The sequence below is a fragment of the Muntiacus reevesi genome, chromosome 7, assembly GCF_963930625.1.
Source record: "Muntiacus reevesi chromosome 7, mMunRee1.1, whole genome shotgun sequence".
Classification (NCBI taxonomy): domain Eukaryota; kingdom Metazoa; phylum Chordata; class Mammalia; order Artiodactyla; family Cervidae; genus Muntiacus; species Muntiacus reevesi.
This window is the reverse complement of record NC_089255.1, coordinates 59,549,994-59,570,049: the sequence shown is the minus strand read 5'-3', so window position 1 is coordinate 59,570,049 and position 20,056 is coordinate 59,549,994. Positions and strand designations below refer to the sequence as shown.

Here is a 20,056-nt window from a genome sequence, read left to right as displayed (position 1 = left end):
AAGTCTTCAGGCACATATGCCTACTCTAGTCCTCCTCCTCCTATTCAAGGCCTGATCAAGACAGGAAAGAATTCACATCAATGCTGCTGATTCCTAAGTTAACATATATACTTAAAAAGCAACTCTCCGGATATCCATGTTGTATGTCTTAGTAGAAAGTCATGTGCTTCTAAACAGTGACCTACTATATGATCCCCCTAATGAACTAAGGAGGGAGCACTGTATTTTTAGACTGTAAACAGTCAAAATATATGGCAATATATAGCTTGTTGTATGTTAAAATATATTGAAAAGACTTTCTTGCTTTTTAATCCATATATATAATTCTCAATAATAAACAGAAATTTAAAAATAACATCTGTGAGCAGGTCTACAATTCATGATCATGGGGCATTCATAGTCTGTGAATAGCACACTCTGAAGTATTTCATTAACTCTGCATTCATCCATCCTCATGTTGACTTTCTCTCCTAAAATTTCCCGATTGAAACACACTTTCAGGAACTAGACTGAGAAGAAACTATAACCCCAGTTTTTACTTACAACTGGTGGGAAAGATGTCACCTAATAAGTTGTACACTAACCGAACGCCTCTCATCAGCAAGTTCTTCCCAAATACTGGTGCAGTGTTAAAAAAGTAGAAGGAATGTGGCACTGTAATGATGACTGAGATCCCTGAATGAAATTTATCAGCTAGCAAAAAAGCAATACAGGAACAAATATGGGCCCAAAGCTGAGCAGATGATATCTGTATCATAGCAACGGTACAAACCTAGAGCACTGAGCTAGAAGGCAGCACTTCCTGCTGTGGCTATCTTGGGACGTGCATGGATTAGGTCATATCTGAGTGGGAACTTAACCAACAAGAGGGCATAAAACAGGTGAAGGTGGTAGGGGTGAGGAGTGGGGAGTAAGGACGTGAACTGAGGAGAAGTTTGAGAAGAAAGGATGCTTGAGTTTAGAGATGCACAGGCTGGGTTCAAAGAAAGCTGAATTATATAATTTAATTAGAAAATAAAGCTACTACGAAGAACAAGAATTAAAAGATGAACTGGGATCAGATTTGGAGACTTTTCTGCTAAAAAGTAAAATTTTATTTTCAAGAAATGGAGCGACTTAGGCCACCAGATAAGCCTGAGTTTATCCTAAGAAAAATTTTCTGGACATCTTTCTCTACATTTTCCCCAGACACAGTTTTTTAAAACTGAATTTCAATTGAGTTAGGCTTTGGAAAATGTTCTGTGGCAGCTGTGGACTTTATAGAGACAAGGTAGGAGGCTACTCAAATAGTCCAGATGAGAGAAAATGTGCTTTACATGGAAACGAGTAAGACATGGAAGAGAAATCAAAACAACGACAACAAAAAATCAATAGGGCTACTTGGCAAGGAAGAAGAGGGGAGTGTCAAATATAAGGGCAGGAAGAAATTTATATCCACAATAACTCACCGGAAAGGCTCTGAATGAGTTGACTCTTATTCTAGCGAGCCGAAAGAAATACATGAGGATGAGGAAGAGCCAATTCTTCCAGGCTGGTCAGGTTGCTAGCCAGTGGTAATTCGCAAGCTAAGTAAGATTCTAAGTACCTGAGAACAGTGTCATGTGTCTGAACCTCTGTGTTTCCCCTGTTCACTACCTGGGGAAATTTCTCTGAAGGTCCTCTCATTTTCTGGAATCTTATTCACTTACCCCGGTTTCCACTAGAACTGCAGCATGCACATTTATCACTGGGGCTTGCAGGGGTTGAGATGGGATGCTCTGGGGACAAATGGAAGGGCTCTTACCAGTCGCTCTGATGGGACACATCTCGGGGGCGACCGCAGCCCCGGGAGACCAGCAGCGGCCGACGTCGCAGCAGCACTGCATCTTGGTGATGGACTGCGGCAGCTGGTTAGAGCAGCGCCCGTTGGCCAGAGCCGTGTAACAGTATCCTGGGCGGACATCTGAGAAGACAAAGAAACCCCCACGCATGCATCACAGAGATCAAACAGGGAAGACGCTCTCCTGCCCCCACACCTCCACATGTCCCTCTGGGGCTGGGGCGGGGTGCCAGCAGCACGGAAGCAGCGGTGCCCTGGAAGGGAAGCTGTGCGCGTGGCACCGGGAACAACGCGCCCGTTCCTCTGCTTCTCCGTCTCACACCTTCTGCCCCTGAGCGCTGGGGCGCTTGGCCCAAGTCCCGCATTCCATCCCCAAGGTGGGGACGGATGATTATAACCATATGGACCATCGGAAAAGAGAGATGAAGAAAATCACTGGCGGTGACAGAGTCGTGTCTCTATACGAAGGGAGGCTATTGTCCTTCCTTTCCAACGACTTAAGTGACAAAGTGACTTTGAGCCACTCTAGGCAAATGTTGATACAAACCTATTTTAAAACAATGTGAAGTCTGCATGATAGTCTACATTTCTAAAATTCTAAAAGATTTTTAAAATCTTTTCAAAAATTAGATTAAAAAATTCTAAAAGATTTTCTACAATTCTAAAAGATCTTATTTTTCAGTCTGAAACTATCAGACTCGTGAGATTGTTTTTCTGAAAAGGAATAAGCCACTTTGCAGTCAGATCCAATGCTTGTTAGTCAAGATTTCCTCTGGTCCTGAGGCCCTAACAGATTTGACAAGGCACTAATGATACACAGTTCAAAATGTACACAGTTGCAAGTTCTTAGTGCTAAAGGATACAATAATTCTTAAAGGAATTAAAAGCTTATTTTGGCAGAAAGGTATCTTCTCAAAGCAACAGAGGAAGATGTTTCTATGACGCTTTAAAAAGATTTATTGATGGCTGTGCCGAGTCTTCACTGCTGTGCCAGGCTTTCTCTAGTTGTGCAAAGTGGGGGTTAACCTTCGCTGTGGAGGGTGCACTTCTCATTGCAGTTGTTCTCTTACTGTGGGGCATAGGCTCTAGGCACACAGGCTTCAGGAGTGGCAGCTCACAGGCTCTAGAGAACAGTCTCAGCACACAGGCTTAGTTGCTCTGCAGTATGTGTGATCACCCTGGATCAGGGATCAAACCCATGTTCCTGGAATTGGCAGGCAGATTCTTTACCACTGAGCCACCAGGAAAGCCTATATATATATATAAAAACTTTACTGGGTTACATCATGTCTGACTGTTGTGACAACATTGGAACACTGTAAGACAACTCTGAGCTACCAGAAAAGAGCCTATGACAAAGAAGAAACCTAACTGTTCCATGACCCTTTGAGATCATACCATTGTGTAGCAGAGGCAGGGAGCCAACTGCAGAACACCTTGATCTGTCATATGTTGGGGCTATACCTCTCCAAGTAAAACGTAACTCTGCACGGTTCTATAAAATAAACCTTTGCAATGTAACCAATATTTGAAATGTAACCAGTATTTTGTCATATGAAGGAATACAACTGGGAAATTCTTTTGTAAGGTGAAGAATTTGTTTATGGTCAAAAACCTGTCCCTATGTTTCCTGTAAGCCTGCATATTAACCATCATTTGATCACACAGGATCAGACCCATAATTGCTTTCATCTACATCATTCTTGAAAACCCAAAGCCTTAAAATCCTACAAGGTTGCAATAAATTAATGAAATACAAGGAAAAAACCAAGGTTAACTTGGAAACACTTAAATTATTAACATCAGGTGAAGATGACTACAACAAACTTAGACAAATCATTAAGAGAAAATTGTGGGTCAGCTTTAAAGGATATGAGATTATTTCTAAAAAGTACTTAAAACCACTAGCATGTATGAGTATGCTTTCCAGAAATTTTTTGTGGTCCCAGCTCCTGCACCTTTGGTCAGACAAACAGTCTCAGCAAAGAGGCAGAACAAGTTTGAAGACAAAGAATGCTCTGTGGAGATATGGGTGGCATCTCCCCTAGGAAGAAGGGGGAGAAACAGAACTTCCTGCTTCCTAATTTGCATTGCCTTAAGGCCACTAATACATCACATACTCCAGGATTAATATTTTGGGCATGAAAACCAAAGACTGTTAAGAATGGGAAGAGATGTTCAAAAACTGGCTTATATCCCAGCTTCAAGTGAATTTGGTGGTCAAAACCCAGTATAAACACTTGACCAAAATTTGTATATACAATTTTCAGTGTGGGCTATCTTTCAGAGCAAAACTGAGACCTACAGCTGCCAACTGCAAACTCCTAATGAGCTAATGTCTATTATTTTGCAAATTATCTATGATATTATTTTACTGCCCAGCTGGCTGACTTATATGATAAATCAGTTGGTCAGAGACTTTTGAACAAAATGGTGAATGCTGAGGCTGGAACAATTACCAACCACATTTGGGTTGCTGGCAGGTCCTGATTTATAAATGGCACCTGCATCTACAATAATCATTTTACTAATTTTTCTTTTTTTTGAAGGAGGGGTTCTGTTAAGAGAATACACATTCACATAATTTATAACTGTAAAGAAAACCAATGGGAAGATTTGGGAAAAGCAGAGACCATTCAGAGGAATTAACCCTTGGACACACCAGCCTGAAGTTTTCCATGTCATCAGATGGCAGTGCCAAAGGAAATGAAAAGGAAATCATCTGGTACTAGATCACTTTGCCCAGAGGATATGGAGTGGCTTTAAAGTAATCTAAAGATCTATGGGAATTGGAACTGAGGGGGAAGAATGGTAAGATTTGGAGGAGGGAAAGGGAGTTTGACTTCCCTGGTGGCTCAGATGGCAAAGAATCTGCCTGCAATGCAGGAGACTGGGGTTCAATTGCTGGGGGTTGGGAAGATCCCCTGGAGAAAAGGGAGGCTGGAGGAACTGTAGACCTGGCCAAGACACTTGGCAGAAGTGGAGAAGGAAACTTTCTTCTTTTCTCCACTTCTGAATCACCTGGCCTTACTCTCTGGACGCAGAAATCACATTATATCAAAACAAATATATGATGGATTAAATGTGTGTTTGCAGGTCATCCTAGCCTGTCAACAGGTTTCCCCTAACCAATCACTAACACTAGTGTGGCCAACCGGGAGCTAGGAGCTGTGAGGCCCATGCTAGGTACACAGCATCTTAAGACTCCTAGGAATTGATGAAATTGAACACAGTAATATGAAAAGACAACCCTACAAAAAGTACTATAAAGTGCCAAAGGAAGATCACAGAGCAAAAAATAAAATGCAATAAGACTGCAATATCTTTCAGGACAAAGGGAGAGGTGAGACCTGAGAGCTGCCAAACATGATAACAGAAGGTAACAGTTGGAATATCATGGTTCAAAGAGATATCTAAGGAAGATACTATACTACATGATCTACACATGGGCTTTCCTACTGAATTGGAATTAGATTTACTAATTCCAAACAACCAACTTGCCAACAAACCTTGGATTTGTTCGTAAGTTGGAGACTATATATATTTTCTTGTCACTGAGGATAATTTTAGGGGTCTTTGTGGTTGACCAAGGCAGGAAATATCAGCAGTAGAGAGGCAGAAATGTCATTGGGATCAATCAGCAGTAGAGAGGCAGAAATGTCATTGGGATCAATCAGCAGCAGAGAAGGCAGAAATGTTATTGGGATCATTCTATATAGCAAGTTGCTAATTATGGGTTACCATGCAGTTCCAAGGAGACAGAAAGGGTGCGTGCCTAGGGGTAAGGCAAGCAAAGGTTCACTGCATCCAGTGTTCATTTGGGAGGGGTCAGAAGCAGTGGGCGGGGTCTGGACTGTGAACTCAGCCCAAGTCGGAATATGAGCTCCCTCATTTATTAACTGCTTAAACAACTGGACCAAATAATTTATCTAAATTTCTTAAACCTTGGCTTTTCCCCTTCTACAGTACTGTTTTGAACATTAAGTCATGTAATTTCCATAAAATACCTCACACCTAGGAGGTGACCCAGGAATCTTAGTTCCCTCCTTTTGTAAAAAAAAAGTTAATGTGGATATATCAGGCAGAAAGGAAAGAACTTTAAAAATGCAAACTCTCCGATATGTAAATGTGTTAAAATGATTAGAGCTAATCATTTTAATGCCATTTGCACTCTTTGAAGGTTAACAACAACAAAAAAGTCTACCTATTATCTGGCCAGGAAAGAACTTCTGCTAAGCATATGCACTGGAGGTCATGTGCTCATTGGGATAGCATGGGGAGAAAAAGGAGCTTCATCAACTGTACTTGCTATCCTTTTATGCAATTCCGAGATCTATGGATAGATTCTGGAAAACTAGGCCATCCAGGCACCACGACCATCGTTTCTAAGAAAAACCCAGATATGCTTCCCTCATGAGTTGATCTTATTCAAATGTCAACTGGGAGACTGCCCTCAGCTTTTATTATGTGTGACTAACTAAAACGGAATTTAGAATTTTGGTGCAATTCTGTTTTGGTCTGAAATTCATGGCCTGTGGTGAGGATGTGAAGCTGTCTTTGAAAATTTGAGCCAGAAACAAACATCAAACGATAGCATTCATTTTTCTCCAGGGCCTTTCACCACAGGCTTCCTAACTTTGCCCTTGTAATAAGAAATTACTTATGTCGATATTCAGATACTTACTGAGTGCCTACTACATGTCAGGACCTGTGCTGAGAACCACCACCAGGAACATAAGGATAGCAGTTAGTGTTTCTTAAGGAGAACTGTCTTCTTCATTACAGAGATAAAAACACACAGAAACACAGAATTTCCCTATAAAACCATGTATAATGAATGTATCCTTAGGTGTGGGATGGGGGGAGAAATCGCTTTCAGGTAAGCTGACCGGGACACCTTCAAAGACAGAGAATCTGCGGAGAAGTAGAAAGGAGGCTAGAGTTGGGGGGTGCATCCTGAGTGCTGCAACATGAATGAAGGAATTGCTATGAATGGCCCATTTTGGGGGTGAGAAGGGAAGACTATGATGACAAGTCTGCAAGGTTGGAAGGGGTCAGAGAGTGCAGCTCCTTCACTATTGGGCTGTGCATTCTTGAACTCCAACTTTATTCTAGAATACTGGGCTTTGAAGGAAGTCTCAGCAACTATTAAATCCAGCAATTGTCAAATCTCTCTCTCTCTCTCTCTCTTTTTTGGACAACAGAACCTCTTGTTTAATTGATATTTTACATGGAAGTCTAACACCCATCCAGATAAAAGGAAAATTGCCTAGCATGTGTTTATGGGGGTGGGGGTGGCAGGAAACTTCTCCACTCAGCCTACCCCTTGTTTTCCTGCCCCCTCTCCCATCCTAGCAATCCTAGAGGGCTTTGCAGTCCAATGCAGATTCAGTGGGACATAAACTGAAAACCACTAATTACCAAATCCTAGTAGAAAACTACCAGAGGTTCTTGAGCAAGAGAGTTATTTAATCAAAGTATCATTTTAGGAAGATAAATCTAAGAAGGTGGATTTTAGGGAAACCACAAAGCATGGATAACAATGAAGAGATTACAGCAAAACTTTTGACCTGAATTAACATAGCTTCCGGGAAATGACTGAAGGTGGGGGTAAAGAAAGAGAGGTGTCAAGGATGGCTTCCAGGTCTGACAGTCACATCGCTGCAAAGTTAATTTCACACTGAGTATATCTGTAGGGTCTTCTGGACCATCTCTTTATGGGAGGTAGAAATTTCAAAGCAAGACTGCAGGCGCCTCTGTTCTTTAAGAGAATGGTCAACTATTTAATAGATCTTCCTGAAAGCACATTTTACTTCAAGTAAGAATATATATCTTCCTTAACAAGCTGTTTAGAATGATATTTCTTACGGAACTGATTTAGAGAAACTGCACGCTGTTTACAATCACACCTACCTATGCATCTGGTACCGTCTGGAGAAGTGTAAAAACCAGGGGGACATTTGCAAAAGTAACTGCTGACTGTGTTCGTACATTCGCCCCCATCACAGATTCCAGGAATAGTGCTGCATTCGTCAATATCTGGAATGAAAAGAAGAGCTTCAGTATTCTTAGGACACAGTATAAAACTGTCCAGCATTCCAAGAATTCAGAGGTTAAGTCTTGTCAAATTGTGTCCCCAGAAGTAATGATCTTCATAGAATAAAAGCTGCCTGTACTTGTTCAATCACCCAGTCGTGTCCAACTCATTGCGACCCCATGGACTGCAGCACGCCAGGCCTCTCTGTCCTTCACCATCTCCCAGAGTTTGCCCACGTTCATGTGCATTGCATCAATGATGCTGTCGAACCATCTCATCTTCTGACACCCTCTTCTCCTTCTGCCCTCAATATTTTCTAGCACCACGAGGAAAAAAAAAAAAAACCTGCCCACGGAATTGTTAATTCAAAGTCAGCGTGCTTATTATTTCCACACAGGTTTACCCAAGAAATTTACCAAATTTGCAAGATTAGAGCAATATGAAAGAAATTTTGCCTTTAAAATCTAAAACTGGACAGTTGTTTCAAGTCCCTACAGCATGCTAATGTTTCAAATATTTGTTTAAAATTTTGTTTTCCCTTTTCATGTTTTGCATTGAGTTAAGCTCCTTTTCTATTCACTCTATGTTCTGCATCGCTTCCTGAATTTTAGATCTGATTTTCCACAGACACTGAAACCCTACAGAGAAGACCATGTGGTCTGACTGCTGACCAAGACATGGCCAACTTGGTGTTCTCAGGGCCTCCCAAACTGGCACTATGATAATTTTCTGTGGGTTCAGGGAGTAAATTGTGGCAGACACTGAGACGCTACACCAGATACCCTTTCAGGGAATGACTTGTTGTCCCAGATCTGGGAGTGCCATCCAGAGATGGCCTCCAGCTCTCAGCTCCTCTTGGGACTGCCTGAGCTCAGAGGGCTGTCTCATCTGAGCTTATATCCTTCCCAGGCGCCCACATCCACTGGCTGATTGTAGAGGACAGATAATGGTCTGGTCATCTCGCTCCAAAGGGTACAACTATGAAAACCACTCAAATCCCCCAATCCCCTGTGGGGTCGGCTGAGGTCAGAGCTGTGGTTAGTCCTCAGGGCCTGAGGCCACTGGGTCTCCTTAAGGAAGCAGTGGGAGTTGCTTAGGACAAATCTGACCATTTCCTTCAAGGAGAGCTTTGCAAGAGCCACAATCAGACACTGACAGCTGTCAATAGATGCAGCACCAGTGATGGGAGAAAAGAAATTGAGGACTTCCTGCTTAGGCTAAAAGTGAACTCAGAGCCCTGGGTATCTGCGTGGCCTCTTCTCTAAGACAAGTGGGGCTTTTTGCACTGACCTAGGGAGAGGGACAGTCTGACCCAAGCTTCCTGGAACACTGCAATGGCTAGACTGCCACTGTGAGGTGTTTAAAAATAAGAACATTTCTTCTCTGGGTTCAGGACTGCTCTTCACTGGCAAAAACAAAATAAGAGTTCTAAGTGTGTCTTCTGACTCAAGTTCACCAGGTTACTCAAAAACACAGCAGTGACACTGTTTCCATGCAGTTTAACCTTCTTAAAAGCAAAACCCCTATTCTTCTAGGCGAGGTTAGAGGCTAAACCAACCAATATGTCACTGCTTATGTTAGAGTCAGTGCTAACCCAGACAGATGGTCCTTGTGAAGTTGTGTAAGGAAAAGGTGCATATTCTACTTTGACAGATATAAACATCACTGTGGAGTCAGTGAAAGTCAAGCAGAGAAACAGCCAAGGATACAGCCTAAGAGTCCTGAACTGGTATAACCTTATAGTTCAGTCACTCTTGTGCCTGACTCTCTGAGACCCCATGAACTGCAGCACGCCACGCTTCCCTGCCCTTCACTGACTCCCAAAGTTTGCTCAAACTCATGTCCATTGAATTAGTGATGCCATCTAACCATCTCATCCTCTGTTGCCCTCTTCTCCTCAATCTTTCCCAGCATCAGTGTCTTTTCCAATGAGTTGGCTCCTTACATCAGGTGGCCAAAATATTAGAGCTTCAGCTTCAACATCAGTCCTTCTCTAACCACAATCTCAAGGATAATATTAAGGCAGTTCTTTAACATCAATCCTTCTGTATTTACCAGTCACACAACATTCAGAAAACTAAGATCATGGCATCCAGTGCCATCACTTCATGGCAAATAGATGGGGAAACAGTGGAAACAGTGGTTGACTTTAGTTTTCTAGACTCCAAAATCACTGCAGATAGTGATTGCAGCCATGAAATTAAAAGACGCTTACTCCTTGGAAGGAAAGTTATGACCAACCTAGATAGCATATTAAAAAGCAGAGACATTACTTTGCCAACAAAGGTCCATCTAGTCAAGACTATGGTTTTCCCAGTGGTCATGTATGGATGTGAGAATTGGACTATAAAGAAAGCTGAGTGCCAAAAAATTGATGCTTTTAAACTGTGATATTGGAGAAGACTCTTGAGAGTCCCTTGGACTGCAAGGAGACCCAACCAGTCCATCCTAAAGGAGATCAGTCCTGACTATTCATTGGAAGGACTGATGCTGAAGCTGAAACTCCAATACTTTGGCCACCTGATGCAAAGAGCTGACTCACTGGAAAAGACCCTGATGCTGGAAAAGATTGATGGCAGGAGGAGAAGGGGATGACAGAGGATGAGATGGTTGGATGACATCACTGACTCGATGGACATGGGTTTGGGTGGACTCTGGGAGGTGGTGACGGACAGGGAGGCCTGGTATGCTGCGGTTCATGGGGTTGCAAGGAGTTGGACACAACTAAGCAACTGAACTGAACTGAACTCCTACCTAAAACCAACAAAAAGCCAAACAGCTATATCAAAGAGCTTAGAGGATCCGACAACATCATCTAAAGGAGAGAGGAGATTATAACACAAAAATATTAAGACAAGTGCACCTTTCTCAAAGTATCCCTAAAAGTTAATGTCTGAGTCACATAACTAACACCTCTCAAAAATTATGTGAGCAGACAGTATTAAAAGAAACATTTTTCTATGTGTTTGTAAAAAAGACTGCTGAAATCCTCATTAAGGTCACTTAACAAACATCAATATCCAAAGAGGTTATTCAAGTGGATAGGGTATATCAGAAAAAAAGTTATTTAAAAACAAGAATTAATTTTGGCTAGGTGGAGGAAACATCTTCTTTCACATGCTGGTTACTTTAGACTTGGACCCTTAACACAACACAACAATAATAAGAGTTAATTTTTATTGAGTGTCAGGCATTGTCCAAATGCATTATATGTCAACTCATCTAACCCTCACACTACAGGCATGATCATAGAACCGGATTTCTATAATTCTGGCACATTCCACTTCAGTTCTGTTCAGTTCAGTTGCTCAGTCGTGTCCGACTCTTTGCGACCCCATGAATCTCAGCACACCAGGCCTCCCTGTCCATCACCAACTCCCAGAGTTTACTCAAACTCATGCCCATCGAGTCGGTGATGCCATCCAGCCATCTCATCCTCTGTCATCCCCTTCTCCTCCTGCCCCCAATCCCTCCCAGCATCAGGGTCTTTTCCAACGAGTCAACTCTTTGCATGAGGTGGCCAAAGTATTGGAGTTTCAGCTTCAGCATCAGTCCTTCCAATGAACACCCAGGGCTGATCTCCTTTATGATAGACTGGTTGGATCTCCTTGCAGTCCAAGGGACTCTCAAGAGTCTTCTCCAACACCATAGTTCAAAAGCATCAATTTTTCGGCGCTCAGCTTTCCTCACAGTTCAACTCTCACATCCATACATAACCGCTGGAAAAACCATAGCCTTGACCAGATGCACATTTGTTGGCAAAGTAATGTCTCTGCTTTTTAATATGCTATCTAGGTTGGTCATAACTTTCCTTCCAAGGAGTAAGTGTCTTTTCATTTCATGGCTGCAATCACCATCTGCAGTGATTTTGGAGCCCCCAAAAATAAAGTCTGACACTTTTTCCACTGTCTTCCCTTAGGCCTTTAGAAAACTGCCATGAATAAAACCCAAAACAAGAACAAAGAGGTTCATGTATAAAGTGATGTTAAACCCAAGTCTTCAACTGCCAGGGACTGGACAGGGAGGAAAGGCAGGGTTTCCACCTAGATGGACACCTTCAAAGGTCAACAGGTCAGGAAACACACTGTAGTGTGTACGTCTTTACTTTTCACAGAAATAAAGCTAAAGTACCAGGTCATATTGTTCAGTTTGAAGGAGCTTATTAAATGGGTCTGAATCCCCTTCAGCATCCCCTCCTCGGTGACACAGCCTGTCCCTTCCTGAGTCTAGGGCTGTGCACTTTCCTGAGCCACCTGCTTCCCAGTCTCCTCACTTCCTGGCAGGGGAGTGAGTTGTGACTCCAAGAGCAGGCTGTGGTGGGAATCCCTGACAGTGAAAATCTGAAATAAAGCTTCTAAATCAAAATCACTGATACTCTGAAACTCATTCATACTATTATTTTTCCAGGCTCTTAGCACACTGAGTTTATCTTCTTTTACTAGAACATCAGGGATCCCACATAGGAGAGAACTGAGATCAGTGGATTTCTCAGCATTTTTATAAATCAATCTGTATCAAATGCCAGCCACAAAAGTAAATCCATTTTGAGGGATATGGTGGAGAGTAGAACTTGGCTGATAAGAGCTCCTTCTGTGCTCTGAATACCTCGCCCTGTTTCCTTGGGGCCGGACAGAGCTGCGGGGAAGCAGCATACCCTTGGCCTCGCTGGCTTCTGGCTGTGGACCTAAGAAGAGGCACAGATGACAGGTCCCCTTCCTCCTGATTTACTGCCCCGGTCTTTGTTCTTCTTCTTCCTTGTTATCTCTCTGTTTCATCTGCTCTCTCCAGGCAGTCTTCCCATCCCTCGGCCTCTTCCCTATCCTGGGACTCCTTCAGCAGGACGGGAGGAAGGATGGTGGAGGGCAGGTAGATGGAGGTGGGTCCCAGTTCTGAGACAAGCATCTGGGAGCTTCATCCAGGGTCACAGATGTCGAAATGACTTGAGAGACGGGGGAAACCAGTTAACATGACTCTCTAGATCCTGACTGTCTAGATTACTAACAAAGTAAGGAAAAAAGGAACTAAAAAGTGTGGCAGTTGTTCAAAAGCATTATGTGACACTAATAATTTGAAGTGCCACTGAGCCTGTGAGATTATTATTATTGCTTTATTAGACACCTGAAATCCAGTGTAAAATAGGTGACTAGAAAGCTAACAAGCTAATTTTTCAAGTTGTGTCCAAAAAACCCACATCAGCCTTACTTGTAATTTATAGTCACACCATGCTTGCCAGTCTGCATGGTTCCTTATTCATGCAGCACCAGCTGTCTGACCCCAACTGAAACAGTGAGAAATGTGGAGATGGAGGCCTGATTGCAGAACTAGAAAGAACACCCAGACACCGCCTTATTCAACCTCCTCATTTGAAAGCCGATGTAACTCAGAGCTGGTAACTGACTTGTCCAAGATCACACACAGGAGGAGGGCTAGGTCTAGGCCAGGGCTAGGTCTACCTTATTCCCAGGGCTCCTGTGCCTCTATCACAGGCTTCTGTTCAGCAGCTGGATGAGAACCGGGGAGCTTGAACAGTGAGTCAGGGCCTGCCCCAGCTGTGGAGGATGGAGCCCGATCCATAGCAATGTATTAAAGTGGCCCCAGGAATTCTCCTTGATGCCTGAGAGGACGAGAGCCCCTACATCAGATAAATATGCCATTATTCTAGAAAGGGGAAGTCTTAAGGTTTTTGGCTCACATATTAGGGAGTGCACAGACTTAAGAGCTGCATTTTGAAAAAGACCTTTGCATCACGCAGTGTTATAATTGCTAAAGGCTGGGCTGGCGATAATCTAAATCCCAAAATATTAGTGGTTAATTAGGAATCCAAGGGACTTCTTCCAGAAATAAAACTTAATCCTTTAATTACACTTTTTATTTCTTAATTTCCTCCCATAGTAACCTATGCAAATACGGACTTGGTTTCCAAAAAGAAAAGGCTCGTGTGTTCTTTCAGCATGCACACTCTAGAGTCACTGGAAAAATCAACAACAAAGGTGGGCATGAACTCTGCTTCCCTTTTTCTCAAATCATAGCTATAAATTTTAATCTTTTTCTTCTTAAATTTATGGAAATTTAATCATTTTTATTTAATTGCTTCAGTTTGTTTATATATTTCAAAGGTACCTAAATTGGATGTGTTGCTATAAAACTTGGCACATGATTTTCCAGAAAGTTTTGGGAAAAGGGGGATATTTTAAGAAGTAAGGTAGCATTCTGCAAAAGGAAGATGTCATACAAAGCTGCTTTTGCTATCACTGAGGGTGTGGAGGTTGGCATCTTATAAATTGGCTAAAACCAATTTTGATTGAATTGTAAAAAATGACTCTGGGTACTTGGGCTTCCAAGTACCCAGTTTCCTCCTCTCCATAGCAAGAGGAAGATACATTTAAAAATCACTCAAAGTACTGGCACAGGTACTGGAACCATTTTAACAAGGGCACAGAACACCCCCCAGCCCACAGCCTGATCATCTTCCTAGGGGACATGTGGGCTCTTGATATTCTCTGTGATGGGTGCCAGATTTTCCAGAAATCCTTCTGTTTACTACCTGGAGACGACCCCACTCCCAGAGTCATGCCATTACCAGTTGAAGCAGAGCCAGGGAGTCGAAGGAGGGGACCGCTCACCAAGCATTCTCAGAGGATGTTCTGACTACTTTCCTACCAGAGTTAGACAGGGCAGCAGTGCCCAAACCAGTCTCCAGGTCACAGTCCATATAGTACTAATGGGATAGTCTCTTCTCATGTCAATTTTGCATAGAAAAAATTAAAAGGAAGTGGAAAAAACCATCATCTGAATTTAATGTAACAGGAGATGGCAAAGAAAAAAAATGGTCTAGCCAAAAGTATTCTGTTTTTATCTAGTACCGACTTCAATATGTAGCCAGAAAAAAAACATATTTGTGGAAAAGGATTAAGTAATTTTCAGACTGAATTTTTGGTTCACTGGACACACTACTCTAATAGGTTTCTTAGCATTAATGAAAGAATTTTGAATCACTTTTCTTTCAGTCTGAGCATTAAATCTGTGCATCTTCTGTCTAATTCACAATGAGAGAAAACGAGCAATCCTGACTGATGCAGATTCACTGGTCTGAATGAAAGCAAGGGTCACAGCAAAACATTTCCAGTTGAAACTGGAAACTATTATAATCCCAGAAAGCAAAACACAGACTGGACAAGTCATATGTAGCATATTGCCCTAAAGCTAACTACATGTCTTGAAGCTGAATGTAATAAGCTGAGAAAGCCTAAAAATGACACATTGTTGATGTGGATTTTTCACACGATACACCATAAAGCTTATGAATGTCATAAAAGATATGTATGATACTACCTGGAAATCTATACTATAATATTAATATTCCAAAATATTAGGAAATATTTTTATTAAAGTGGGAGCCATGACTTGCATCCAGGAAAAAAAGACCATATAATATGGTACAACAAGCTCCAGAGTGTGAATCAAAAGAAGTTAAATTTTAGCACTATCTGATGACTTAGTCAGAGCACTTAACACACCCAAGACAATCTCTTAATTTATAATGTAAAAGGGTAAAACCAGGTAAATTCTTTGCCCTTTCAGTCTCAACATTCTCTACTTCTAACTTAATCCACAGTATAACTTCTAAAATACATTAGCCTATGGAGTCAACTTTGTTCGCTTGAAACAATGTTTTTAAGAAGCCTTACTTCCTTAGAAAGAACCTAAGTATTTTCACAGCTACCTCAACTGTTATATCGTGTTCAAGAACATATCATTACAAATTACAGCATGATTAATAACTTAAAAACAAGTCTAACCCATAAAGATAATTTTATCACAGATTATTTAGTTTCAGGGCAAGTAGATGTTAAACTTTTTAAATGTAATTCATATTTAAAGCTGCCTTTTGCACATATGATATACCTTGGCCATCAACAAGGAAAGATTAATGATCCAATTCCTGACAAATGACTTAGTATGTTTTCCTCATTGCTAGGTTTTAGGAGTATAGATACAACAGCAACTGCTTTCAACAAAAGTGCTTGCCTCAGAATGAAACCTTCTCTCACCCCAAAGACAGTGAGTGGAGAATGAAGGAAAAGGTCTTTTGTGCTCAGCCTGATGAGAGATGTTACCTTGAGAATGCTATTACACTGTCAAACATTATATATATATAATACATGAACTCACTAAAGAAAAAAATTCGATGCTGCCTACTTATTTCCTGGATGTTTCCCTCTCATGAAAAAAATATATATTTATTACACTTGGAAGCCAGGCCTCATTTTGGCAAAGAGCAGAAATGGTGAATATGAATACATTCTCCATATACACATTTTTAAAAGTTCAATCTATAAATTCAAATATATAAATTTACCTCAAGTTGTTTTTCTGTTTGATTAACATTAAAAAGTTTCCATTTGATAGGAAGAAAAGAAAATCCTACACTTGTACCAGGAGCATAGATGAGTTAGTAGCTTCCCTCTCCACAGGGGGGAAAAAATCAAACATACATTTTAACTAGAAAAACATCAGAAGATATGTCATTCTGAATGATATGTAATGATCAAATTCAAATTCATGTCTCTAGAACTATGCAAAAACATGTGTCTTGAACATTTTAACCCAGATATTGGTTCAAGAACATTTCATGTTTTAATATTTAATTTGATTCAGATGGATCTCTTACTTTGGGTCTATAAAAATGGAAAAAGCTGCAGGCTTTTTCTGGTTCAATAGCAGAAAGGCATATTATTCCTGGTAAGAATATTATATTTACACATTCACGGGAATAACCAAGACAGAAGGATTTAGAAACAATTTGAAAATAGCTTATCACTGATGTGGGTTTTGTCCGCCCCTCCACCCCTTGACTGCAAAGCACGATATTTCTTACCTTCACATTTTTGTGACACTTCATTAAATTTGTGTCCAGCAGGGCATTTGCACTCAAAAGACCCAACAGTATTAATGCAATTTCCTCCTTGACAGAGCCCAGGGATGGCCTGGCATTCGTCCACATCTGTCAGATTTTAGAAGTGAGCGAGACAGAGAGAAAGAAATTCATATCAAATTCATTGCAGAAGAAAATATGATAGTTTGTCCACAGTTATCACATTTATATCAATGCATTTTCTGTCTATCACCGCAGTTGGAACATGATGAGAGAAACCGTTTCTCCCAATTATATTATGCGAAATGAATAATTTGAGTAACATAACTTTGTCAATAATACTCTATTAGAAGTCACAAGTATTCTCTTATTTCCCCATCTTCCATCTTTCCTCATACACAGGAGCATGTTGGTACTAACTTTTGTGAGTTTTATTATGCACGCCGCAGAGTGTAAGGATACGACAATGAAAAGATCGACAGTGATAACTAGAGGTATTTGAGAAGTCCTTAGAGTCAAAATGCAACACATTTCTATAGTAACATTGTCTTTAAGAGTTGTATTGAGTGATTCAGTTCAAACAGAATTTACTTGAATGAGATCACTCAGACTACATGAGACAGCTCATGTTTTTATACAAATGAAATGGAAAATGTTCACCGTAAATTCTGGAGAATTGTCTTGCACAATAAAAATTAAACAACCCAGGAAATTAAGCCAAGAAGAGAGAGCGGAGCAGCCACCAGAGGGAACCTTTTTAAAGGTAAGTCGGCTCCTGTCCCAGCTCCATGCTAAGTCCTGCAAGAGTCTAACGGACCCCTCTACTCTCTGACCTCATCTCCTAACCTTCTCCCTTTTCTCACTCCTCTCCATCCACACTGGCTTCCCTGCCGTTCTTCAAATACAGCAAAGTTACTCCTGCTCAGGGCTTGGCAGGAGGGGCCCCTGCCTGGACTACCCTCCCTCCACAGAGCTGCGTGGCTCATGCTGTCCCCACCCGCCATCAGGCCTCTGCTCTGCTGCAGCAGGGGACCTTCTCCATGCCACCCGCCTCGCTCCCCATCACTCACCACTCTTCCTTACTCTTTCATGTTTTCCCATAGGACCAATCACCAGCTGACCTAATAAATATCTGCTTGCTTTGTTTTGATGTTTTCAAAACAAGATTCCAGAGTGCAGTTTCTTTGTCTGTTTTGTTCACTGCTAAACCCTCAACACTCAAGAAATAACTCTGGTCCTACCTGGAACCCCAAATATTAACTTTCCAGGAACAAAAGTTATCATTCCTCGCTCATTAGAAAGCTGCTGGTAAATGTACATGTATAGTCTCAATCTCTTCATCCATAACACACAAAACTCTGGTTTAATAAGAAACCCCAAGGAGGCAGTCTAACTTTTCTCCCTGTAGGTATTTCTTTGGAAACATGGAAGCCTATTGACCTTTTAGTTTTACTCTTCATTGTGTGAAGTGAGAGAGCAATTGCAATTGTAAAATCTCTAATAATCTGTGTTTTTAAAACAAGTTGCCGTCTGAGAAGAGGGTTGCTGCCTGAACTACAGTTTATTTTGGTATAAATTGTCACTTGTTGTTTTAAATGAAATGTCCTGGCCCCACAAATCAATGACAATATGTGAGTATAATTAGATTATGTTTTATAGCTGATCTCTATTTTGTCTTACACCAGAATTTTCCATTCTTGATAAGCTGAATGTGTTCATTAAAATGTTATTTGAAATTAAAATTGGACATAGAAGCAAAACTAGATAGTCTTGTCAATCACGATTTCCAGCCAAGAGGAAATATATATGGGACACTTCTCCACTGGTCATATATTCCAAGGTTGAAGATGAAATAAACTCTTCTCTGAGACCACTGCCCACAGCCCCTCACATCTACACTAAGGACTAAAAACACTAGCAGGGAAACAGGCCCCAAGCTGATAACAGATTCTTTCAAAAAAAAAAAAAAAAAAAGGCATGAAGAATTTCATTCTCAAAGTGGTACTATAAGTGCCATTTCGATTCCATGGGTTTTCATAAATTTTCTTCTTATAAAAAAACCTCTTTTTTCCCTTGGATGTTGAATAGCAGAGTCAGTAAGGAGCAGAAAGAAAACGGTGGAAAAGTCTGGGTTGTGTAAAATGAATATCAAGGCTATGGAGAAGCAGTATTTCCCTCCCTCTCTCTATTCTCTTCCCCCAGATTTTCTCAGCAACTCAGCCTCTGTCTAGGGCTCATGGGCAGGCAGCGGGGCCCTCAAATCTGGCTTTCTGGTCACTGTTGGTGAGTTCAGGGGTATTAGCCATCTTCAGAACACCAAGGCCAACAATTTTTTTCAAAACTCCCTAAGACTTTCCAAGGATGAGAAAAATAAGAAGGCACCAGAGGAAAAGCAGAATGAAACTTACTCTTTATTACATAGAATTGTACAATCTACCCTTTCGTAATTCTAGGGTTTGAACGTGACTTCCTGCTACTCCTAACATTCAGAAGGATACATTCAAGGGGCCAGGATCTGAAATAGAATTTACTGAAGTATAATTTAAAGGAGCTCCACAGAAGTGTGTGATTAAGCTCAAGCTCTGTTTCACAGCACATTATCCTTAGAATTGACATACAGAACAAAACCAAACTAGGATCTATGTGCCTCTGAAAAGCATACCTTGAATTTTCTGAAAATACTGCAACTTTCTAAAAAAGCACTGAAGATGTCTAAAGGAAACAGATACAGGCTGGAAGTTTTCAGGCCCATCAGTTTAGCGGAGAGCTGCCTCTGTTCACTTCCTCCTATTTCCTGCCAGACATCCAGACAATAAAAGAATTTGTACAGCTGGAAGAACAGGAGTAAAAGCCAAAAACAGAGTCAGGGCTTCTATGGGAGGCAGGAGAAGAAGCGAGCGGGCGACATCTGGGGATATTTAAAACTGTGAAACAAATCCTAATTTATTTCTGACTTGTTTTATAAAAAAGAAAAAGCATAATGTAGCATGTAAAATGGAGAGAGGAACAATTTTTTTTCAGGTCAACTAAGTACAACCCATGAGACAGAGAAACTCCAACAATTTCAAACGGAGGGAGGAAAAAAAAAACTAAGAAAAACAAACTACCTTGTTCACAAATTTTGTTTCATGTTTATACACAGCATTACTATAATGTACAACATCGCTGTAAACAGAATCATATCACTCCTGGGAAACACTTTGGGGGTCAGAGCAGGGGGGCAGGGGGACTGCTGGCAAGGAAAAATCCAGAGGGGCCAGCTGCTCTCTCCCGAGCCACGCTCCTAATGCCTAAGCTGGAGATCATGCCGTCAGCGAAATCGTGA

The 20,056-nt window shown here is 41.2% G+C and overlaps 1 protein-coding gene across 1 annotated transcript in view; it reads right to left on the bottom strand.

Moving 5' to 3' along the window:
- The window catches only part of FBN1 (fibrillin 1), a 258,732-nt gene that overhangs the window by 120,340 nt on the left and 118,336 nt on the right, over window positions 1-20,056 (bottom strand). Inside the window, exons 8-10 of the mRNA XM_065941593.1 lie at window positions 16,735-16,860; window positions 7,733-7,858; window positions 1,784-1,942 (exon numbers count right to left, since the gene is read on the bottom strand). Coding sequence (XP_065797665.1) covers window positions 1,784-1,942; window positions 7,733-7,858; window positions 16,735-16,860 — 411 coding nt within the window. The remainder of the gene's footprint in view (window positions 1-1,783; window positions 1,943-7,732; window positions 7,859-16,734; window positions 16,861-20,056) is intronic.